The 26,200-nt window shown below is 37.1% G+C and overlaps 1 protein-coding gene across 5 annotated transcripts in view; it reads right to left on the reverse strand.

Moving 5' to 3' along the window:
- Nucleotides 1-26,200, reverse strand: part of FOCAD (focadhesin) — a 317,972-nt gene that overhangs the window by 35,844 nt on the left and 255,928 nt on the right. For all 5 annotated transcript variants that reach the window (XM_023191713.2, XM_023191709.2, XM_023191710.2 and 2 more), the window contains 8 exons: nt 25,801-25,890; nt 16,623-16,770; nt 14,610-14,729; nt 12,711-12,833; nt 12,175-12,252; nt 11,120-11,191; nt 9,421-9,523; nt 7,463-7,543 (listed from right to left, as the gene is read on the reverse strand). In XM_023191713.2, the coding sequence (XP_023047481.2) occupies nt 7,463-7,543; nt 9,421-9,523; nt 11,120-11,191; nt 12,175-12,252; nt 12,711-12,833; nt 14,610-14,729; nt 16,623-16,770; nt 25,801-25,890 (815 nt within the window). The remainder of the gene's footprint in view (nt 1-7,462; nt 7,544-9,420; nt 9,524-11,119; nt 11,192-12,174; nt 12,253-12,710; nt 12,834-14,609; nt 14,730-16,622; nt 16,771-25,800; nt 25,891-26,200) is intronic.

Consider the following 26,200-nt stretch of genomic DNA (forward strand, 5'->3'; position numbering starts at 1 on the left):
TTTGCAACTATCACAGTAATAATTTGGGCAAAAGTACTAGTGAATGCTAAAACTAATAGGTGAAAATAGGATGAAAATAGAGTATTTGTGAAGTCTTAAAACATCTCCACACGAAAGATTTATTGAAGATAAGGGTAAAAGAATAAGTTCATAGTGGAGAAACCTAGAAAACAACATCTTATCCAAGTGATCAAAGCTCACCATCCCAGTTCAGACGTCATGTGCCACAGATGGGATGTGGTGAGAAGCGCACAGCTACACGTCTGTCATACTCTACCAAAAGTGACCCACCTAACTCTAATATGAGAAATATCAGGCAAACCCAAATTAAAGAGCATTCTATAAAATAACTGGCTTCTAATCTTAAAACTAGTTAAAGTCAAGAAGTCACAGAAAAAACTGAAGAAGTGTTCAGGTTGAAGGAGACCAAAGAGACACAATAAATAACTGCAGAGCAACATTCTAGATGAGATTTTTTTTTTTTTTATTAAAAACATCACTGGGATTGTTGATGAAACTTGAATAGTGCCTCTGGCTGAAAGGAATGTGGAGTTTTTCTTACTGTTAAAAAAGGAAGACAATTTTTGCAACTTTTCTATGCATTATACAACTTTTTTATGTTTGAAATAGTTTCAAAATAAAAGGGTAAAAAAATACAAAAAAAAAATTCAGAATAGAGAACTTAGAAATTAATCTACATATCTATAGCAAACTGATTTTTGACAAAAATGTCAAGAACACTCAGTGGGGAAGGACAGTCTCTTCAATGTATGATGCTAGGAAAACTGGATATCCATATACAGAAAAATTAAACTAGATCCCCCAATCTCTCGCCCTACAAAAATCAACTCAAAATGCATCAAAGACATAAATGTAAGACACAAAATGATAAAACTGCAAAAATAAAACATAGGAGAAATGCTTCAGGACACAGGCCTAGGGAAAGATTTTATAAATAAGACTGCAAAAGCATAGAAAATAAAAGCAAAATAAATGGAACTATATCAAACTAAAAAGCTTCTTAGCAAAGGAAATAATCGATAACATGAAAAGACAACCTGCAGAATGGAGAAAATATTTGCATATTATTCATCTGACAAGGGACTAATATCCAGAATACACAAGGAACTCAAACATCTCAACAGCACAAAATAAACAATCTTATTTTAAAATGGGGAAATTATCTCAACAGACATTTCTCAAAAGACATACAAATGGCCAATAAACATATGAAAAACTGCTCAGCATCACTAATCATTAGGAAAATGCAAATCAAAACCACAATGAGTTATCATCTCTCCTCAGTTAGGATGGCTATTATCAAACAAACAAACAAACAACAGCAAATGCTGTTGAGGATGTGAAGAAAAGGGAACTCATTCACTGTTGGTGGGAATGTAAACTCATACACCCACTATAAATAACTGTAGGGAGGTTCCTCAGAAACTAAAAATAGAACTACAATATGATCTAACAATCCTCCTACTTGGCATGTGTCCAAAGGAAAGGAAATCGTATCAGACACATCTGTACCCCATGTTTATTTTAGCACTATTCACAATAGCCATGATATGGAATAAATCTAGGTGTCCAACAATAGATGAATGGATTTTTAAAATGTGGTATATATCCACAATGGAATACTATTAAGCCATCAAAAAGAATGAAATCCGGCTGGTCATGGCAACATGGATAGATATGCAAGACATTATGTTAAGTGAAATAAGCCAGGAACAGGAAGTTAAATACCACATGTTCTCACTCATATGTGGAAGCAAAAAGACAGTTGATCTCACAGAAGTGAAAAGTAGAACACAGAATACTGGAGGCTGGGAAAGAGCAGGGGGAAGAAAGAGATAGGGAGAGACTTGTTAAAGGATACAAAACCACAGTTAGATGGGAGGAGTAAGTTCTAGTGTTCTATCATCCCACTGTAGGGTGAGTATAGTTATCAATAATACATAGTTGCAAGTAGCTAGGAGGAGGAATTGAATGTTCCCAACACAAAGAAATGATAAATGTTTGAGATGATAGATATACTAATTACTCTGATCTGATCACTATACATATCATCGAAACATCACTATGTACTCCATGAATATGTATAATTATTAGTTAAAAAATAAATTTTTTAAAAAATTCCAAATTTACTTAAAAAAAAAAAAACAACCTTTTAAACAGTAAATAAATGTACAAATGTTCAGACCTTCTGGCAATTATATGCAAATGAGAGTAGTCTTAAGGCATCATTTTATACCTTACTGGTTTTTATTGTTATCATTTGTTTATTGGGCTGCTTTTTGATATGACATTATAATAGAAGGAATTTATTCTTTATATTGTTTTATAAGTACTGTTACATAAAGTGACTCATAATCCTTACAAAACTATAAAAAAGAGTTAATTACTTTCTCCATTTTACAGAAGCAGTCAAAGCTTACAGACACAGCTTGCCTGAAGTTATACAGCCAGTAAGTAGTGGAAGTGGGATATGAACCCAGGAAGCCTGACGCCTATGCATTTAATCTCTATGTTTTATATTTCTGCAAATTCATACAGGGCTGAGGTACTGACAACTGGTACAATGGGCAATGAGACCTAGGCATCCCTACAGTCACCAAATCCTCGGATTCCTGCTCACTACATTACCGAGAATTTACCTGAAGGAAAGCTGTAGCAGAAGAGAGCTATGTGCATAATGATGTTCATTAAAGGCCAGGCATGGTGGCTCATACCTGTAATCCACTTTGGGAGGCAGAGGAGGGCAGATAACTTGAGGCCAGGAGTTCAAGACCAGCCTAGCCAACATAGAAAAACCCCGTCTCTACTAAAAAAAAAAAAGATATCTACCTACCTACGTACCTATCTACCTACCTACCTATCTTTGGGCTTGGTGGCACTTGCCTGTAATCCCAGCTACTCGGGAGGTTGAGGAAGGCCAATCACTTGAGCCTGGGAGGCAGAGGTTGCAGTGAGCTGAGATCACGCCACTGCACTTTAGCCTGGGCATCAGAGCAAGACTCTGTCTCAAAAAAAACAAACAAACAAACAAAAAAAACAGGATGTTCACTAAAATTGAAATTTTTTAAATGGCAAATACTAAAATGATTAAGTTTATTATGACTTACGAATTTGATGAAATATTCTCTAGTCATTTAAAAATGATAATTATGCTAGGTATGGTGGCTCATGCCTGTAATCCCAACATTTAAAGAGGCTAAGGCAGGAGGATTGCTCGAAGCTAGAGTTTGAGGCCAGATTAGGCAACATTGTGAGACTCCATCTCTACAAAAAGTAAGAAAATTATCTGGTCCTCGTTGTATGTACCTGCACTCCTAGCTGCCCGAGGGGCTGAGGCAGAAGGATCACTTGAGCCGGAAAGTTTGAAGTTGCAGTAAGCCATGATCGAGCCACTGCACTTCACCCTGGGTGACAGAGCAGAGACCTTGTCTCATAGATAATAGTTATTATTATATTATTGTTACGGTGATATATGAAAACAGGGAAAGTTTATAATATAACATTAAGTTTAGAAATACAGGCCGGTCATGGTGGCTCACACCTGTAATCCCAGCATTTTGGGGGACCGAAGCAGGCGGATTACCTGAGGTCAGGAGTTCAAGACCAGACTGACCACCATGGAGGAGCCCTGTCTCTACTAAAAATACAAAAAATTAGCCAGACGTGGTGGCACATGCTTGTAATCCCAGAACCAACAAATTAAGTAATATCCAGAAATGGTAATAGCTGTAGAGTCATGGGATAATTGATGACAGTTTTCCTTCCAAACATTTTCATGAAGTTTATGAAAACAAACCTCATGAAACAAAAAAGGAATCAAACACACCAAAAACGTATCCTATTGACAAATGTCCAGAAAACCATGCAATAGGAGCCTTCTCTTACTTCCTCAAGGTTTTTTTTGGAAGACATGGGTGCTAATTATGTCCATTTACATGTAAAGTTATTAATTTTTTAAAAATAAGACAATAAAATAATATAAATTTTATGGTACAATACAACACATACACATACATGTAGAAGGACATTATGAAGGACATATATATAATGGCTATCTCCAAGTGGTGACATAACAGAGGATTGTCTTATTTTCTTCTTTATACATTTTTAACTTAGTGTTATATATATATATACTGACTTCCAACAACATTTTTTAAAGAGTTGTACAGGTAAACTATTCCTAAATTAAAATACTCAAAAATCACACATAATCTTGGCAACCAACTCCATGATTTCATCAGAAAATAGGACAGCTTTCTCATATCATTTATTCTACACTCAAGAGTTCACTAAGTCTGTTCCCTTGGCATATTTCCTTCTCAACAATTACCTCTCATGCTAATAGTCCAAAAATGACTGAAGGAGCATACGCCTACCTGTACTTCGTATACAAGCCCAATATTTACATACACAGATCACTGACCAGTGAATCCATATCAAGAAAGAAGGCCATTCATAATGACCATCACATGGACTTAAATATAGTTTGCTTAGTTAATACTTCTTACTGGGAACTTTTAAAGCCTAATAGGAAAATATAAGCTTAGAAAGTGTTAGTCACATTCCCCAGCAATATAATAACAAAAATAATGATATTATATAGAAATATCTAATATTAGCTTTAGAAAGAATCACATTTATTAAGTATTTTAAATGTTTCTGATGTATTACAAAGGAAGTGGATAAAATCTTGATGAGATCTGAACAGCCTATGATCTTGAGAAAAATCAGAAATCAGACAAAAGAATAAAAGTAGAAAAGAAGCAAAACAGTCAGAGTCAAAAATCAGAGGCTCTTCAAGGGGAAAAAAATCGATGTTAGGAGGAGTTATATGATAAGCAAAGATTTTAAGCCTAGCATAGTCAAGAAATGTTCACAACAATGGATAATAATGAAGACAAAAGATTAGGGAACAATATATCTGATAGAGGAATTCCAGGGCTACGAGAGAAGAAAGGATAATGTCACATGGTGTAGCAAAACAAACAAACAAAAACCAGTTATACTCAAAACCAAGAATTGAATTATTTAAAAACTGAAGGAATTTCATCTACTTAGTATAGTTTTAAAATGTGGGTCTGCATGAAAGAATGGATGCTATGAACATCTTACATGTTCTATCACATGAGTACTAAAGTTAGTATCCTAAGTGAGAAAGCCCTAAACATTAGAAAACAGATTAACAGATTGACTATCTCAAATTTGATTGGCTAAATTTGAGACCACCATGCCCAATCTCATCCTGGCACAAATGTGGATTGGGGATGGCCCATCACATTTCTTTCCTCTAGTGAGTTGCTCAAGTTAAAAGTAGCACGCAGAGGCAATGAAACCATGCCATCTCTAAAATTTTCTGCCTATGCTAAGCATTATTTTTATTTTCTAAAACCATTTATTCTTCAAAAGAGTTCACCAAAGTTGCCATCCTTCCTATCAGCAGCCCCACCGGGCTCTGATGAGTGACATCCAGACATTTAAACTCAAAAGCTGCTTCAGAAGGGAGTTATTAAAATTCAAATGAGCTGCGTATATTGAAGAAGAAAACACTCGTTTGCATGCACACCTCCACATTTGGCCATCCCATTTAGCCCCATAGAGCAGGGTCTGGTTTTGTTTTTGTAAATGGGCTTTGGAGGCAGAGGTCAGCCTCCCACGGCCCCCACTCCTCTGGGGTCATCATTAGTAATGTGTAAGGCTGAATAGATTTTCCTCTGAATCTAGTCAGCAAACCTGACAAGACGACAGCCCTCTCCCACAACCTGAAAATGACAAAAATCTGATTGGTAATAAATATGGCATTCTTAATACTTCATTTATTTGTTTTAAACAGTTTTCAGCAAGACTGCACATAACAACACTGATTCCAGTTCCACTTGATTTTTCAGCCTTATAGCAGAACATTTCCTCTTGTACCATGACTACAGAACCATAAAAATGTTACATTCAACCAAAAATTTCCCATAAGATTCAGAGAAAATTCATGTCTGCCAAGAAATATGGATCTGGGGAGGTAGACTAACATTTTATTCACTAGAAAAGAAAAACAGTCTATCTTTCATTTGACCTTAAGAATTTTTACTTTTATTTCTCATGAAAATATCTCACCTCATTTTAAAATTACATATCAATAAGCAACCTAACACAAAAATACAGCAGAAATATATACATATTCCTAGCATTAGTTTGGCCATGAAAATTTTAGATACTCATTTAGCAAGAATTTCTTTCTAATGAAGACATCTCTACTATTATATTTATTTTAAGTAGACTTAATTTATGGTAACATAAACAATGAACTAGTTGTACATTATAATATATGATCTGTTTATATATAAATGCGTCATGTACAACAATGACATAACCATATGTCAATTTTTACTGAGGATAAGTAAATCATGCTAATTCAGGACCCTAGAATAATAGCACAAATTCTAGAACTCCAGAAATTAATGGAATTTGTCTCCAGGCTATGAAAATATTCATAATTTGGAAGCTCCAGGGATTACTGTACCCAGTGGGAAATCAGACAACACAGCTTTAACTTCCCTTCCAAAGGCAAGATTTTATTTCCACGACCCTCACAAATCAAATTGCCACTTCCAGATTTTTTCCAGTCTTTTTGGTTATTTTTTTCCTTTCCAAAATTGGGACGGTCTTGCTATAATACAGGGACTGATTTTGCCCAAACTGACCTAACCAAGGAAGACTGACCTAGCCAAGGAAGAATGAAATTAGCAAATCCATCAATGAACGAATACCACATTAATGAGGCTTATTCCTGAGCCATGACATGTTCAGTTCTAATCCATTTTTCCCTCACAGCCCTGAAAACTATATGTGTATTATTAAGGAACATTTATTCAATAAGTTACGTGGCATTGTTCTGGCTCCAGTTAAAAACAAAAGCCACTCAATCTCTGTCTTCAAGTTGCTTGTACTTTAATGGGGGTGGCAGCAATACAGAATCACAAAGGCTCAAATGTGTGCAAGGAAAAGAACACAAACTAAAAATAGGAACTAGAGCCAGTGATTTCAACAACACAGAATAATTATAAAAGATGCAGGGAGAAGATCTACTTGCAAGACAGATCCTGGGATAGAAACTGCACCCAAGTATGTTTTCTCTTTCTAGATCACAGTCACTTGAAATGTAATCTGTGCTTGTACTTTTGAAAGGGCCAAATGGGAGATTAAGATTTTCACAGAGCCACCCATGGTCAGGGATAGTGATTCTAAGAAACCACACAATGTGTATATTTATGTACCGATTATTGTAGCTAGTTGCTGGTCATCTCTATTGCAAAGATGGTTTAGCAGACGAAAATATTCACCCCTTCAGATTTGTATTGCTTGATTCTACAGAGGCATGCTTAGGGTATACAAATTTGCTTATAACAACATGCAGATAGAAGGATAAAATTCAAGAAATGTGCTCACTTGCCTTTTTTTCCTCCTGTAATGAAGAAGCCAATGGCTGCTCCAATAAAACTGCTTTCAGGCAAATAGCTATAGTCAGTAGGAACTGTGGAGACAGAAAATGATGAAATTAACCAGTGAACTTGGCAGGCCTAATGAAGGAAAGATAATGATCTCATGCTGCCATGTCAACCTAAAGACAAACTGGAGATGTTTATGCCATTAATCTCAGCACAATACTTTGTGGCTGCAACTAATTCTATTAGATTAAGTGACTGGCCTTGAAGTAATCACTTAAGCTATGCAAGCAAATCTAAAATGGTGGCAAACTTGGTAAAGTCTGGAAAAAAAAAAAATCACAGAGGATGAACATTTGAGTGAAGCAGTTAAAAAAAAAATCCTTTCCATATTGTCACATCAATGAGCCCCAATCCAGTGACCTCCTCAGAGTCAGCAAGGAATCTGATGAGCTTTGAGGCTGAGGTAGGTGCCACTTCAGGACATGCTGAATCAGATATATGAACCACAGAAATTCAACAACTAGTATTAACAGCACCAGTCCCTTACCTAAGGCAGAGACCTCTAAGTGACCAACATGTGCAAATAACCAGATGTGGTTGCTGAGCTGGAATGGTGAAGCAGTGACATTTATGCTAGTTGAGTCCTGAGTTTCTCCTAAATTCTTTTCCTTCCAGTTTCCCATAATTGTTTCATGAGATGGTTTTTACTGCAAGAAATGACTCAATTGGAAAATTCCATCAGGAACAAGTAGCTGTACTTTTCCAGATACACAATCATTTTGTTCAGAAGAACCTGGGTGTATGATGATTCACTAGTACCTGATTTGAGTAAATGCGGGCCAGACTAAGTACCCCATAATATGGCAATTAAAAGCCTACATAAAAAAGTAAAAGCCTGACATAAATATCCTATCTTACCACGACACTGTGAGATCCCTGCCCTTCAAAACTAGTATTACCCAGGGCTTCCGGTATGACTAAGTTTTCTTATTTTTTCCATTTTAGTATGGTAACTTTAGCTGTCTAAAGTTCACTACATTGCCAAGGCTGTGGACCAGTGTCCTATTTCCATAGCTACAGAATGATTGAAAGAAAGGAAAATGGTAATTACAGAGGCCCACATTTGCGTTAATGCCATCTGTAGACTACTTGTTAGTGGGTAAGTAAAACTAGGTTTTAATAAGGAATCATTGGTACCTAAATCTCTCTGGCCTGGGTCCAAGATAGCCAGTGGGTCAAAGTCCTATAAAGAGCAAGGAGCAGATGTATCAACAGTCATGCCTTCCCCATAAAATCTCCAAGTACAAATGCACATTACGCATGTGGGGACTGCAAATATTTTTTACTGCTTTTACCAAAATGCTAGAAATAGAAAAGGCCTTGTTATAATAAGACCGAGAATTTCAACTCCAAGGCTAAGAAAGTACACACCTTTAAATGTATTTACCCCATTATTTTTTCAAAATCAGAGGCCAGAACAACTCCAGCCAAATATGAAGAGACTTTTAATGAAACACGAATACTATACAAACTACCATTACATCTAGCAAAATAAATCTGTTCCAAGCTTGAAGGATCTGGTTCCTAGTTTCTAGATTTGTCACCAAATTAACTCTGTATGTAACTCATGTAATCTTTCTGAGCCATGAATTCTTCATTTGTGAAATACAGGACACTGAATGTCTAAACTGTTCTCTAAGGGAGACAGAGAGAAGGAGTAAAAAGAGTATGCGCTTTGGAGGCCAAAAGATCTGAGTTTAAACCACATGTCCAACACTTATTGCCACATGACCCTGGGTAAGTCAGGAAGCCTTTCCATACACCATTTCCCTCTGATGTAAAACAGAAATGGTAATACCCATTACTTAGGGTTGCTGTGAAGATTGATGCTCTTAACAAAGTACAGAGTGCTGGGTCAGCAACCCCTCCCTTCAGCTACAGTGTTTTATGACTTTAATCTTACCAGAGGCTCTACTTTGACTTGAGGATAGAGTAGATAGATGAAGATGTCCAAGAAGCCAGATTGCATTTGACTGGAGACCAATCACCCCAGAGACACTAATGACCTACAAATAAAAAGTTAACAGTTCAATGATGGGATAAGATCCAAGTTCTATTTAATAAAAGGTCACTCACAGAAAGTTACCAATCATTTAGAAGGTGGTGCCTTGGCTGGCAATGAGCAGTCCTATGACAAGATGTAATATCATGTGTCTAGTACACCATACCTAGGTCATATAGATACTCAACAAGTGTCTACTGAATGAATGAATGATTCATTCTTTAATCATAGCAGAAATAATTTAATCACACTAGCGGTTTTCTCAAGTTTCACTGAGACTGGTCTCGAAGTTTTCAAAAAAAAAAATGGCAAAAAAACAAAATCCAGAAAGTAGAAAAGGGGTGATAGTTACTTAAGATGAAAATACCTCTAAAAATGGAAGGAGATACATTTTGTTCTCTTCTGTAAATTATGCTCTACTGCTGCTTTATCATTCATAAGGATTTTTAAAATAATAATTTTCATTTACAGATTTTTCTCCCACACTATGGCAACTTAAATTTCAGTAGAATCTTTTTTGAGTATATTTCTATTCATACATGCAAAAGAGAGTTTTGTCTGTTTAGAGATTTCTGTTTGCTTTTAAAAGTCTCAATGACTAAAGCTCCTTTATGTGGTAGGTATTATCAGCTACATTTTACAAGAATGAAAACAAGTATGCTAAATGAAAAGAATAAAATATAAAGTTCTATATACAGTAAGAATACCAACTATGCAAACAAAAGAATACTTGAAAAGAAGTATGACCAAATATCAATAACAGTTGCTTCCGGTTTGAAGGACCATCGGTGATTTTTTTCAGCTTCTTTCATTATGTGCTTTCAAATTTTATGCAACAAACATAATCGTTTTTTAAAAAAATCTTAAAAGATAAAAACATTTCTTAGCAGAGTAATATATCTATTCTTTAGTCAAGATATGCCCAAATATTTTTATCAGTGACATCTGAACTAGTGCCCCTTGACCTTTCTATCAATATCTGCCGTGCCCTTTGATCACTTTCTCTTTTTCCTTATCTTTAGGGCCTGACATTCCTTGCAGAATCAGGCTGTAATTTTTTTTTTTTTTTTTGAGATGGAGTCTCGCTCTGTCACCCAGACTGGAGTGCAGTGGGACGATCTTGGCTCAGTGCAAACTCCGCCTCCTGGATTCACACCATTCTTCTGCCTCAGCCTCCTGCATAGCTGGGACTACAGGCGTCCGCCACCAGGCCTGGCTAATTTTTTGTATTTTTAGTAGAGACGGGGTTTCATCATGTTAGCCAGGATGGTCTTGATCTCCTGACCTCATGATCTGCCTGCCTCGGCCTCCCAAAGTGCTGGGATTACAGGTGTGAGCCATCAGGCTTCAATTTTTAAGGAAAACCAATGCCAACTTAAGTTTACTAAAAAAATGCCAATTTTTTTTTCCCCCAAAGGTAGTGCAAGTTTGTCAGTGAACACAGGTCCATACATCACTCCCAAATGCCTCTTGAACTTAGTGGAAATAACCAGAGACTTTCCCACTTTCCAGGTAAAACACGTTGTTTTATGTAATAGAAAAAAAGACAACAAAGGAGGATACGTTTTCCCACCCAAGGATTTTAAATTCATTTTCTCACCTGAGTTAAGGTTCTAATGACTTCATTAAGTCTGCCTTGAAAATGAGAGGTCTGGATGGCTTCTGATTTCAGCTGAAAGATAAGAAGAAATACTCATCCCACCCACCCCCATAAAAAAGTAAAGAGTTATATTCCCGGTGCATGAGCTATCCATCTTCTAAGCTATGAAATAGTTTATCATTACGTCCTTCTATTTCAAATACATAAGCTATGAGCTCCTCAAAGCAGGGCCCCATGCTTTATCTATCATTGATTTCCTGGTAACTGTTCACTGCGGCATGTAAGTAATCACTCAATCAACTTTTACTGCATAAAAAAGGAGTTCCTTCAAAATTACTTACAAACTTAAACATATATATGTCCACTGTGAAAATATTTTGAAGTTAAAGAACAATTACATAGATATACATCAGACATTACAGATGCAAAATGGAGTTTCTTGCAAATAACTTTTTATTTTTTTTTTTTTGAGACAGAGTCTCGCTCTGTCGCCTAGGCTGGAGTGCAGTGGCGCAATCTCTGCTCACTGCAAGCTCCACCCCCGGTTTCATGCCATTCTCCTACCTTAGCCTCCCGAGTAGCTGGGACTACAGGTGCCCGCCACCACGCCTGGCTAATTTTTTTGTATTTTTAGAAGAGACGGGGTTTCATCGTGTTCGCCAGGATGGTCTTGATCTCCTGACCTCGTGATCCACCCACCTCGGCCTCCCAAAGTGCTGGGATTATAGGCGTTAGTCACCGTGCCCAGCCACAAATAACTTGTGAAATTTCTTATCATTCAATCATCTTTTCTCAGGCAGGGAAATATGTGGAGAGCACCTAAGTTGGCCAGGTTTAATCCCTACAAACCAAATTAAACAAAGAACAAACTTCTATAGAAATAATCCTTGGTTAAGTGCAATTATTCATACAGCAAGGCATTAAAAAGCCTGGTATAACTGTTACCATGAGTATAAATCCTTCTGTTTTTAGCATACTAAGACACTGAATATTCTTCTTCTGCTATGGCTGTGTACACATTTAGATGTCTTCTCCTCCATGGTTCCTTTCTTTACCTGCATTACATCCCCTTCAGAGCCTACCAAGGCCACCATGCCGTGAAGAGCTGCCAGACAAAGCATTGTGGGAGTGCCCTGAAAACAAAGCATCAGAATATGAAAAGAGGGACTCACTCAGTCCTTGGGTTTAGATTCTATAAAACTTATTATGACACAGAGAAATAAATGGTCGAAATGGTAGCAAACTTATAGGGTCAACATAACCCGTATAACTGAACCCAAAATGGAAGCAGACTAAAAAGTAACAGATTAAGGTTGTTAGATCATGGGTAGATTCTTGCTTTTATTTTTCAAAAAACAAAATGTTGTCTTAAAATTAAAACAAAGACAAAATAGCCAGTTCAAAAAAATTATAATAGTTGGCAGAATGCATTATTTACAAGGGATTTAAAAGTATGTGATCTCTTTCATTTAAAATTCCCTATTATTTTACCACTAATGTATATATCTCAGCAACTCCTACAAGTGAGCCAATAAAGTAGTTCTTTTTCCATTATAAAAACATGAAATAGCATACAACAGGTGACCTCTACCTCTGTAAGAACAATTCTGATCCAGGCAGGAAGTAGTTTGCTGCCCAAGTCTTCAGCTTTTCCATGTCCACACACAGACAATCCATGAACTATGTTTCCTAAAGCCAGGGCAAAACCTGAAGTCTGATATAAATAAATAAAAATGGGGTGAGAAAAAGAAAAAAAAAAGACACAGATTTGGAATGTTTATAACTAGCAACTTAAACACGTTTAGTTTTAACTTTCCTACTGACAAGTTATATTTGTCATCTGAAAAATCAGATACTTAAGTGTTTTTTTGTTTTGTTTTGTTTTGTTTTGTTTGTAATCTAGACTGGTTTGCATCATAAGCTGCAGGGTCTAATTGCAAGGAATTCAGCTTCAGTGAGTAATTTATTTTAGGAAAGTAATACTGCACTATTGAGCAGCTTAGCTCAAACAATCGGAAGAGGTTAGGGTGAAAATATCAAGGTAGACCACACGAAGTCAATCAACTCCTAAACAAAAAGAAAACATCCCATAATAAGCATAGTATATGAAAACTTCTACCTTTCAATTTTTCAAAACTTACTCTGAATGTAACTGAGCAGGTATATAACCATAAAACAGTAACAATAATATTACAAGCTTAAAACCAATTAATTCTGCAATAAACCATTATCATCAATACTAAGACACTGAAGAAACCTTTAAAAAATCCATATGGGGAAATTCTATAGCATGCGTAATCAGATAAAATACTTTTTTCAGTTTTTTTTTTATTGTAGCAATGGACACATAAAATGTATCATCTTTACTGTGAATACCAGTTCAGTGGCATTAAGTACACTCATACTGCTGTGCAACCAATACCACCATTCATCTCTAGAATCTTTCCCTTGAAAAACTGAGACTCTTCACCCATTAAACAGTAACTCCCCATTTCTCCTTCTCATAGGCCTGGGCAACCACCATTCTACTTTCTGTCTCTATGCTTTTGACTATTCTACGTAGCTCATGTAAGAAATGTAAGTAAAAGCACACAGTGGTTGCTTTTTGTTATTTGTTTATTTCATTTAGCATAATGCCTTCAAGGTTCATCCATGTTTTAGTACACATAAGAACTTCCTTCTTTTTTTTTTTTTTTTTGGAGACAGAGTCTCGCTCTGTCGCCCAGGCTGGAGTGCAGTGGTGTGATCTTGGCTCACTGCAAGCTCTGCCTCCCGGGTTCATGCCATTCTCCTGCCTCAGCCTCTGGAGTAGCTGGGACTACAGGTGCCTGCCACCATGCCCAGTTAATTTTTTGTATTTTTAGTAGAGACAGGGTTTCACCGTGTTAGCCACGATGGTCTCGATCTCCTGACCTCATGATCCACCCACCTTGGCCTCCCAAAGTGCTGGGATTACAGGCGTGAGTCACTGCAGCCGGCCAGAACTTCCTTCTTTTTTAAGGTTGAATAATATTTCAGAGGAAACATTTTGAGGTTATTTAATTTAGTTTACAGGTACTTAAATTTTCCTATATATATTTGGTCATGAGTAGAGATTTTCTGCCTTGAATTTTCTGAAGTTTGACTTTATCAGAGTCTTCTACGTATTCATATCTTTACAAATTTTTGTTTCTAGGCTTATATAACTCTTATATTCCCTAGCCATATATTTTATGATCTTATAACTATAGAGCAATAGTTACAGAGAGAGAAAAGTCTATCAACACACTCTCAAAGAAAAAAAATGTCTATAGAATGAGACAGGGGATAAGGAGAGAAAAAGACATCTGTGACTGTTGGCTACAGCTGTGAGAGAAGAGAATAGTTAGAAGTTCCTCAGTTCTAGACACAAAAAATATCCCATTATACTCTAATTCAGAGTAAGTCAAAAGCAGAACTTAGCAGCAGCATGAGACCCACAGAGAGAAATAATCAGGGCACACATTCCAACCTGCTGGCTATTCTCCACTAACAGTCGAAGCTTGTTCATAACATCCTCAGCCTCTGCAGCCTCAATAATTCCAGTACTGAACGCTGACGTACATACACAGCTAAGTGTGTAGGCAAGGACCTGAGAAGAAAATACAGCAGAAAAATGTGTCTTCAGGAGGAAAAATAAAAGAACTTGGTTTAGTTGACAAGATACTCTGTCAAACTTCCCTCCAGAGTAAGAATTGGATTCAAATACATTTCCCATGGATTAGGCACTGTTTTGCTGCCTAATTCATATTGTAACATTTCATAACAATGTGATGATGGGTATGACTACTCCTACTTCATAGGTAAGAGCTTTGAAGCTCAGTTTCATGTAGCTAGCAAGTGACAAAGGAGGGATTCAAACCAGGTCTTTAGACTCATAATAGTACATTTCTTTACCACATTATGCCAGAGTACAGCACCTATCAACAGTAGAAGGAAACAGATTTTCGTCACCAGTGGGTGCTACTAATTGCCATGCATTCCCATCCAAGGCCAAACAGGAGAGGAAATTCAAAGAAGTGAAACACTGCTCCATTAAGATTCCCTAGGAGAAGTAGTGGGGCATAACTGGAACAGGAATATGGATTCTGGAGTCAGACAAATTGTATAAAATAGGAATACTAATACCTGCCTCATAGCACTAGTGTGGGAACCTAATATGCTGATGAATGAATGAATAAATAAAATATGATTAAAAAAGAATGGTGGGAGTAGAGCCAAGATTTGGGAATATGTCCCAAATTGACCATTTACTAGCTAAGTAACTTTGGGCAAGTCACTCAATCTATCTGAGTCTCAATTTTTGCACATCAAATTTAATCATGCCCTCTCTGCTACCTCATATTTTCGTGATAAAAAACCTCCCTTATAAGAATGCTGTTAAGACAAAGTAGAAAATTCAACTTCTAGCACTGGTTGATACGGCATGAAAAATGTAAGTGGTTTCTAAGGTAGAAGTTGAATAATAAAACATCAGAGGGGAGAAAAAACTGCTTGCTTAAGGCCTTATAAATCAAAACATCACAGATGCATCAGTTATAAAAACGCTGCTTTCATTTATAATCAATTTGCTCCTCGGTTGCAAGATTTTCTCTTTTGGCTTAAAAAAAAAATACGTACTTTTAAATCACACTTTACACTGCTTTAAAAATGGAAATGTAGTGCATGTCTTAGAACAAAACTTCATTCCTCTGTGCCCAAAGAAATTCACCAATTCAACAAGTCCTATTGCTGAAAGCAGAGGAGCTGAGCAGGGAAACACAGCAGCCATTATGTACTCATCAATAGCTCGTGGGCAGGCTGGGATAAAATAGAATCTGTTCTAATGAGAGAGAGAATCAGGCCAGGCCACGAGGTCATACTCTGCTCCTCTCAAAGACGAGTACAAGCGGTCCAGCTTCACCTGGACAAAATAGAGACGGGCATGACACATGCCTGAAATGTTCCATCTAAAACTATGGTTAACACACATGAACTGGGTCACATGAACTCCAATTCTGCATATTTTTTGCACCACAGCAGAAAAAAACTTTTTTTTAAGTATGGTAAAGGGAATTTCCTCAATAATATTTTATGCTAGCTGACATTTTAAAAAATTAAATGCCTTTTGATCGGCAGTTTCTGAAGCTTATTCCTGGCCATTTTTGAAAGTTACATTTGGCTTGAACACAATTCTAAAAATCTCTATTTAACTTTCTTCCAGAAATTGCAGCTCTTCTTAGAAAGTGCCTTCTAGTGATGCTGAATTAGGTTTTATATTCACTAAAGGGTCTTATCTTATATGCCACATTTAAGTCTAAGTTGATTTAAACTGCCACACAATTTGAAAACCTTATGATTTAACATTGGTTGTTTGCCATTCAGATTTTCTCTTTGAGGAAGAATTTAATTTATAGGGGTACCAAAGTATGATAAGTCCAAAATAAGCGGCAAGAAGAAAACAAAAGAGAACAGAGGGGAAAAAAATGTAACCTCCATCTCCTACCTCCTGAAATGTTCTGCTCTGGCTCCCACTGTCATCTAGGTACGCAGACAGCTTCCGAAGCGATGCTGCCACGTGAACGCGGGACTGCATTTGGCTGCTGTGGCTCATGAGGGACAGAACAAGTCCAACTCCCAATATACAGCCCGTGCTTGGATGCCAAAAAAGATGAGGTGTTAGGATCATAAGAAATCCACATAATTGCTCTTCACTTACCATGGGAGTTTACAGTGCTCTCAAACCTCAGTGAGATGGCTGGATTCAAATTCTGCTGCCTAGTAGCTGGTGTACCCCATCATCCCTGACAAGTACACCCACCTCTCCCCTCAAAACGAACACCTGACATCTAAACAGGTATCTGTGGCCCATGCTAGTGCTGTGCACCCCCTAGATAAAAACAAAAGCAGGAAATAGTTTGACTTAAACTTTATGGGTGAGAAGAGGAAACGGCATAAACCAGCTCCATTTGTGCCCTTACTGAAATGCTGTAGTTTTTCCTGTACTGCCCCTACCTGCATGTTGAATATACTGTGATCAACTGCATAAGGAGAGAAAAGACTAAAATTCAGGATGTGAGCTGAGGACATCTAACTAATAGCAAAGAAGATAAATGCAAGGCATGATTATGAAGTACTGCTAAGTGTTTCATGTTTCCTAGTCAACTTCAATAAGTGGAATTTCTTTCCTAAAGAAACTGTGTATTTGTGCACAATGACATTAATCCTTCTCTCCCCTCTGATCTTGCAGAATACCACTGGGTCAGAAGAGAAAATGGACAAATGACAGGCTTGTCAAAAGTTACCCCATGTGACAATTCAATTGAAATCTAGGGCTTTGTGTCCCAATTCTCCTGAATGAATACATATCCATTTAAAGAAAATAATTGTTCTCTCAGAAAACTTCAAGATAGTATGGTAAGATGATGCAGCTTGTGGTAACACTTTAAAGAAAAAAGTTTTGTCATTGTTTTTTAAATGGAGAAAATGCAATATTTTTCAGAAATCACCCTTACTCTGGCTTGCCTTGCCTCTCATCATGATATCTGCTGCCGAAGAAGACACTCCAGGGCATTTCTCCGATAATGTATCTCAATGCCCACATGTTAGGTCATTTTGCTCTTAAACGGCATCTATCCCCTTAGTCAGTGTCAAGAACATTTGCATCATTTTATAAGCATGTTAGTTACTTCCCCCAACACCGCTGTGCAAATGGAGCACCCACACCTAAAAGAAGACACCCAGAAGGATAGACAGGCTACAGGATTTGCTCAAGGTCACACAGAGAGCATCCAGCAGAGCGCAGCCAATACAAGAGGATTTTTTTATTTCTAGCCTTCTGTCCCATCTGCCAAACCCAAGGCCCCTCTCGGTGCCCTGCATGGTGCCATGATGGAATACGTATGAGAAGGCACCATATCTCAAGTGTGTTTTTCTAGTTTCTGTTGCATAACAATCAGCCATTCAAAAATCCTTCGTAAAGAAGCTACTACAGTAACAATCTATCATTAGTCAGGCAGAACTGCTGTTACAGCTTCGTAAACTTAACAAGCTCAATTAGCATAATGCATTTTTTTTTCAGAACTTAGAACAGAATTTATTTGTAAAATTGGTACAAGCCTAAGTTCTAGAATAAATCAGAGTTTCAAAACTAGCTCCCAAAGTCCAGAATCATGATTCAGAGATTTTACTCTGCAGTGTAGCACAGCTGGGTGCATTTTTGAACAGTTAAAGCAACACCTAAGATCTCAATACAGCATGCTTTTGAGACTAATCACATTTATGGAAGAGGAAAGGCTACTCTTGACTAATATGAATGTAAAGCCTTTGCTATTATTTAGAATCTACAGGGAAGTATAGAATCTATATTGATGCATACAACCATTTGACAGAATTAGACCAAAGATATAATTAGACAAAATTTGATTAATACTTTGACAAGTTTGACGTTGTTCCCTCTTTGACTATTTAACTGCTACCTATGCTTAAGATTTCAAATGTTACTTCCTCCGAGACATCATTCCTCACCCAGCAGAGAGCCTCTTTAATACTCTCCCACAGCACCCTGTGCTAATTTACTTCATACAATTTTAATTATAAACTCTGATGAAAATTATTTGGGGGATTGTTTGATTATTATCTCTTCCCTGGCCTCAAAGCTCCATAAGGGTGGGTACACCTTTTCTGTTTTTTCTCTACCACAGTATCTGCTGCACCTAGTATACCGCTATATACAAGCACTCAACCAGTATTTATTGAAAGCTGAAGAACTAACCAAATAAAGAATTTTAAGAGTCTAGAGTAGAGAGAAGATCTACAGAAGAAGAAAAAAGCAAGACTTGATTCTTATGTTTAGTAGGAGGCAAATTTTATGAGTAGTAGAATTCACCAAACATATCATGCAAGATTCAACCAAGAAAATTCAGTTTCTGTTTCTTGCCAGGCTAACTGCAGAAAGAGGAATACTAGGCTCATCTGGAAAACAAATTCCTCTCAAAGCTCACGCCAATAGGGTTTATCTTTCTGAATAAACAAGGAAGTATGTAAGTCTTGCTTTTCAGGCTATCCTGAGCACACAAAAATCTCTATCCCCTAGATTGAAGCCCCTCTTTTATCATCTCAGGGGATACAGACATTAAGGCTTTGAAAAAGACGTTTCTGTTTCTAGTCCACATTTACCTAAAATTTATCATAGCAATTATTACTATAACCTAAGCAAGGTTATAATTCACTAGTGATTCTATTCATTGCTACAATGGCAGTTAACTGACTGGTGTAACAGATGAATATATAACAGTGTATGTATATACATGTGCCAATGTCACTGTTACAGCATATACACCTATTGCCCCTCTAAATAGGTCCCCTCTCATTTCACTCAATTTTCCAGTATGCACCAAGAATGTCATCCTAAAACTTTATTCCTGATTTCCCTCTGATTTCTAAATCTTCTATATTTTAATGCGTTTATTTTTGTCCTAAATCTTAAAATGTTCCCCCAGGTGCTTAGTTCAGCAATTCCACATATTTACCTCATTCTAGCTTCTCTTTGATATGTCTGCCAGCTTTGAACCAAGAATAGCTTGGGCAGAGTTGGCTTTTATATCTTTCTGTCCACTGAAAGCAAAAAGGAATTAGGTGTTGGTGTCTTCGACAGAGGAAATAAAAACAAATTATAATACTGGGTATAAAACTGAACTTAGGAATTGCTAACATAAATGTTATGTAAGAGTCCTAACAAATGATAAAGAGAATTTGAGTTTTTAAATTCCATACACTATTAAGTCATTACGTAGTTGAATCTATTATCAGAGTATATTAAAATATCACCAGCAAAAGAAATCCTGAAACTTAAAAGCTAAGCAATTCTGATGTTTGTGTTGCTGTATCAACTCAGATATAATTATATTTTTTTCTAACATTAATCAGAGATGAATCTTCAATTCCCTAGTTTACCGTAGGCAGTCCTGCAGATTAAGTACTAGGCCATCTAATAAGCAGTTCTAATAACAGTTAACATTTGTATAGTGCTTTGTAAAGGGCAAAGCACTATACAAATGTTATCGTATTTGTAAAAGCTCATTAGTAATTAACCAAAGCTTGGGTCGTTGATGACTGCATGACTACAGTTAGGGCTGTGAGGATCACAATGGCACAATGAGCTACCACTAGATGGCAGTAAAATGTTAGTGATAGGCTCACCAATACCAGCCAGCCCAGGTGTGCGGTTCTTTCAGTAGGGACACGTCCATTAAATCAGGGAAGCACAGTGAATTTGCTCTGGGTGAATTCTATCATTTGAGGGAGCACGCTCTCACATCTATTAACTACCTTCTAGTAAGACTTCCACTGTTTCACTTGAGGGAGGCTTGCCCTAGACTCCTGCAATCTCATTAGATAAGGGAATACTTTACACCATGAGCCAGGCTTTCAGGTCTGGGTCTAGTTAGAAAAGCAGAAGAAAGAATTAAAAAATTAAAAAAAAATGTGGGTGACATTTGCACATCAGAAAAAAATAAATACACAGCATACTGTCAAGCATCAAATTGCTTTCTTTCTATTGAACTGTGTTACCCATACCGTGTTATGTAAGAAAAATGGCTTTGAAGTCAGATGTTCCAGGTTCCTCTCTTGGCTCTGCCACTTGTTAAGTATATGACCTTGAACAAGCCTCCTATATGAGACTCACATTCTTTATCTGTAAACCAAAGTGATGATGATTCCTACTTCAGTATCATGTTTAGGTTGTGACATGGATGTAAGTCCATGAGAAACAGATGTGAAAATGCCTAGCTCGGTATACAGCTGCTCAGTAAGTATCAGTTGAATGTGAAGCCAAAAAGAGAACTATGCTGGGTGCAGTGGCTCACATCTGTAATCCCATTACTTTGAGAGGCCAAGGTTGGGAGGATTACTTGAGGCCAGGAGTTCAATACCAGCCTGGGCAACACAGTAAGACCCTGTTTCTACAAAAAATAAAAAATTTAGTCAGGCATGGTTGCATATGCCTGTAGTACCAGCTACTTGAGGCTGAGGCAGGAGGACCGCTTGAGCCCAGGAGGTTGAACTCGCAGTAAGCCATGATTGTGTCACTGCACTCCAGCTTGAGCAACAGAGTGAGATCCTGTCTCAAAAAAATAAAACAAAAACAAAAACAAAAAAACCCAGAAATGCATAAGGACTGACACCTAGAGAGCATTAGTAATGATGAAGCACTAAACTTCATTAACTCTAGGACTAACAGTTTGGAGAGGATGGAGGAAGGGCTTCTCGAAGCGCCTGAGCTTTTAATTGGGCTCTAATAGGCAAGTTTCCACTAAATGGACAGGAAGTCCAGGCCTACCAATACAGTTGTTCATTAAGAAGGTAAGAATCAAGAAAGAAAGTAAGGATGAAGGAATAAGAATCTTATTAGTAATAAAAATAAATTTTAAAGTTAAATATGCTTAGACATATGAAGTTTTTAAGCACCTCAGCATCTGCATGGTGGGTAATTCATCCCCATGGTACTCCTTACATTTAAACAACCTTCCTGAAAACTGATGGAGACAATGCCTGAAAGACATTCCTGACTGTGCCACTGGCTGAAGCTTGTGGCATCTTAATCTCAATTTTTTCCCAAACTTTATAACATCTTGAGCTACAGCTATAATGAACATCTTTGGGTGGTATGAGGAGGCAGGAGGGATGGAAAGAGACATAAAAATATCTTATTCCTTGGTTGTAAAAGGCAACAATACAAATGCATGGATTAGGTTCAAAATCTCAACTCTTCATTGAATTCAAATAATAGCTAAATTTCTCTATTTTTCTCATTAATCATTTTCTACATTCAAGAGACTTCAACCATGCCATCAAACTCTTTCTTTACTCATATTCAAACCACACTCTTAGGAAGTCACTTGACCCCAAAAGTGTTTCTTTTTTTTTTTTTTTTTTTTTTGAGACGGAGTCTCGCTCTGTCGCCCAGGCTGGAGTGCAGTGGCCGGATCTCTGCTCACTGCAAGCTCCGCCTCCCGGGTTTACGCCATTCTCCTGCCTCAGCTTCCCAAGTAGCTGGGACTATAGGCACCCGCCACCTCGCCCAGCTAGTTTTTTTGTATTTTTTAGTAGAGACGGGGTTTCACCGTGTTAGCCAGGATGGTCTCGATCTCCTGACCTCGTGATCCGCCCGTCTCGGCCTCCCAAAGTGCTGGGATTACAGGCTTGAGCCACCACGCCCAGCCCCCAAAAGTATTTCTTGATAAACTAGGTGAGTGGCACTAGTTCCTCTCCAATCTTAGCCTGCATCTGAAAGAAGATTCCATAACTACCACCTACTAAATGGACATTTTACTTTATTTATTCCTGATGAAATCCTTTACACATGCAGCTACCACTACCATATCATTTACCCTTTTGTCAGTCTGAAACTAACAGTATAGAAAGTATGTATGTAGCTTTAAACTTATGTTCCTAAAGGCCAGAAATAGAAACACTGATTTAATGCATATTTGAGCAGTGCCCATAATATCAAAAGGTAAATGAGTCAATAAACTGGAAGTTAATGCTTATACTCTGTTAGTTCCTAGTAACAATGAACCCCAGAGGATTCATGCCTGAGGTTCCAAAACACGTGGAAGTCCAAAAACCTATGATGTAGCTCGCTCAAGAATGTCATTATTTCCAAAAGCCTAACAAAACCATATATTCACCCACACAAGTCACAGAGACTAACTGAAACATTAAATATCTCATTAAATGAGTGTGTTTAATACTTTTTTGAGTATTCTTTTTTGATTATTCCTTTTCATTTTTATTTTTCATTACTGAAATGAGAAAATAAATTTTAAAGTATTTAGTTTAATAGACAAAAATCCTTAAAAACCATGGGGTTAGCATGGGGAAGGGAAAGGTTCTTAATGCTAAGCAGGTTGGTAATCCCTGATATAATGTGTTTGCTTCCATTTCTACTTCTTAGCCACGTTATTTCACAGGGAAACATAAATCATCAGTCAAAGGCCCTCTTAGCCTAATCAAATTCAAAAGGCCTCAACAGATCTTTAAAAAGATTAAGTCGGCTGGGCAGGGTGGCTCACGCCTGTAATCCCAACACTATGGGAGGCAGTGGCAGGTGGATCACATGAGGTCAGGAGTTTGAGACCAGCCTGACCAACTGGTGAAACCCCACCTCTACTAAAAATACAAAATTAGCTGGGCATGGTGACGTATGCCTGTAATGCAGCAATTTGGGAGGCTGAGGCAGGAGAATCACTTGAACTCGGGAGGCGGAAGTTGCAGTGAGCCGAAATTCCACCACTGCACTCCAGCCTAGGCAACAAGAGTGAGATGATGTTTAAATAAATAAATAAATAAAAAATAAAAAGAAATACTTAAAAAAAAAAGATTAAGTCATGCATCCATGTCCCCATACATGTGCCTCGTATGATAAACATAAGTCAAAACTAAGGTCTTAGTAATATAAGGTGTAGGCTGCAAAATGATAGTTGTTACTCTGAATTTAAGCAATTTGTCTATTGCTGAAACATGGTTTTCAGAACAAGGAAGCTTTAATTATAAGTTGTTTTTATTATTTATTACTGAAAACTCTCTGCAAAGGAATTCAAACTTACATCCTACAAATATTTCTCCATATGAATTTTAGGATTGTTTTTTCTAGTTCTGTGAAGAATGAAGGTAGTATTTTGATGAGAACTGCACTGAATGTGTACATTGCTTTTGGCAGTATGGTAATTACCATAATATTGATTCTACCCATCTATGAGCATGGGATATGTTTCCATTTGTGTCATCTATGATTTCTTTCAGCAGTGTTTTATAGTTTTCCTTGTAGAGGTCTTTCACCTCCTTGGTTAGATATATTCCTAAGTATATTTCTAAGTATCTTATTTTTTTTTTTTTTTGTAGCTATTGTAAAAAGGGTGGGGTTCTTGATTTGATTCTCAGTTTGGTCACTGTTGGTATATAGAAGAGCTACTGATTTGTGTACATTAATTTTGTGTGCGGAAACTTTGCTGAATTCTATTATCAATTCTGGGAGTTTTCTGGAGGAGTCCACGTAGCCAAAGCAAGACTAAGCAAAAAGAACAAATCTGGAGGCATCACATTACCTGATTTCAAACTATACTATAAGGTCACATTCACCAAAACAGCATGGTACTGGTATAAAAATAGGCACATAGACCAATGGAACAGAATAGACAACCCAGAAAAAAACCCAAATACAGCCAACTGATCTTCAACAATCAAAAAAAAAAAGAACATGTAGTGGGTGGGGAAAGGACACCTACTCAACAAATGGTGCTGGGGTAATTGGTAAGCTACATGTAAGCTTAATTGGCAAACTACATGTAAGAAAATAAAACTGTACAGAAGGATCCTCAGCTCTCACCTTATCCAAAAATCAACTCAAGATGGATCCAGGACTTAAATCTAAGACCTAAAACTATAAAAATTCTAAAAATAACACAGGAAAAACCCTTCTAGACATTGACTTAGGCAAGGATTTCATAATGAAGAACCGAAAAGCAAATGCAACTAAAAACAAAGATAAATAGCTCGGACTTAATTACAATAAAGAGCTTTTGCAGGGCAAAAGGAAAAATCAGCAGCGTAAAGAGATGACCCACAGAATGCGAGAAAATCTTCACAATCAATACAACTGACAAAGGACTAATATCCAGAATCTACAACAAACTCAAACAAATTAGCAAGACAAAACCAAACAAGCCCATCAAAAAGTGGGCTAAGGACATGAATAGACAATTCTCAAAAGAAGATACACAAATGGCCAGCAAACATATGGTAAAACGCTCAACATCACTAATGATCAGGGAAATGCAAATCAAAACCACAATGCGATACCACCTCACTCCTGCAAGAATGGCCATAATAAAAAAATAATAGATGTTGGTGTGGACACGGTGAACACAGAACACTTCTACGCTGCTGGTGGGAGCGTAAACTAGTGCAACCACTACGGAAAACAGTGTGGAGATTCCTTAAAGAACTAAAAGTAGAACTACCATTTGATCCAGCAATCCCACTACTGGGTATGTACCCAGAGGAAAAGAAGTCATTACACAAAAAAGTACTTTCACATGCATGTTTACAGCCGCACAATTCACAATTGCAAAAATGTGGAACCAACTCAAATGCCCATCAATGAGTGGATAAAGAAACTGTGAGATACACACACACACACACACACACACACACACACACACACAATGGAATACTACTCAGCTATAAAAAGGAATGAACTAATGACATTCACAGCAATCTGGATGAGACTGGAGACTATTATTCTAAGTGAAGTAACTCAGGAATGGAAAAACCAAATGTCATATGTTCTCACTCATAAGTGGGAGCTAAGTTATGAGGATACAGAGGCTTAAGAATCACACAATGGACTCTGGGGATTCAGGGGGAAAGGGTGGAAAGAGGGTGAGGGATAAAAGACTACAAATTGTGTGTAGTGTATACTGCTCAGGTGATGGGTGCATGAAAATCTCACAAATCACCATTAAAGAACTTACTCATGTAACCAAACACCACCTGTTCCCCAGTAACCTACAGAAATAAAAAATAAAAACAAAAAATATTTCTCCATAGCATGCAAGACTTACGGCAGTGTAGGAAGCAATGTCTAAGTACCTGTGAGAGTGGAAATAGGAACAACATACTTGTATTCAAGACTAGTGTCAAAGCAGCAATTTTCCAGGGCATCCAAAGACTTCATCAGAAGAAGGTTCATCTCTTGGCCAGATATATCACTGGATAAAGATCAAGGGGAAACAATGAATTATTTAAAATTAGTCAACTGTCCAAAATGCTTAATACAATATTATTCTCTCAATATTTTACTGGAAATACCAGCATTTCTCTTTTAAAAAGTAACAATATTGATGAGTTGCATATGCTTATTTTGTAGTTACAGAAACTAAGTTTGACAAATTATTCAATAATTGGGTTTCTGAGCAGTATAATCACTTGCAAACCAAAAAACACAAAATCTCCTATTTTTTATTTTTCTCAGCCTGTTCAAATTTTAAGTCATTGAAAAATAAAAAATAAATTCAGAAT

Source organism: Piliocolobus tephrosceles, chromosome 14, assembly GCF_002776525.5.
Source record: "Piliocolobus tephrosceles isolate RC106 chromosome 14, ASM277652v3, whole genome shotgun sequence".
Lineage (NCBI taxonomy): Eukaryota > Metazoa > Chordata > Mammalia > Primates > Cercopithecidae > Piliocolobus > Piliocolobus tephrosceles.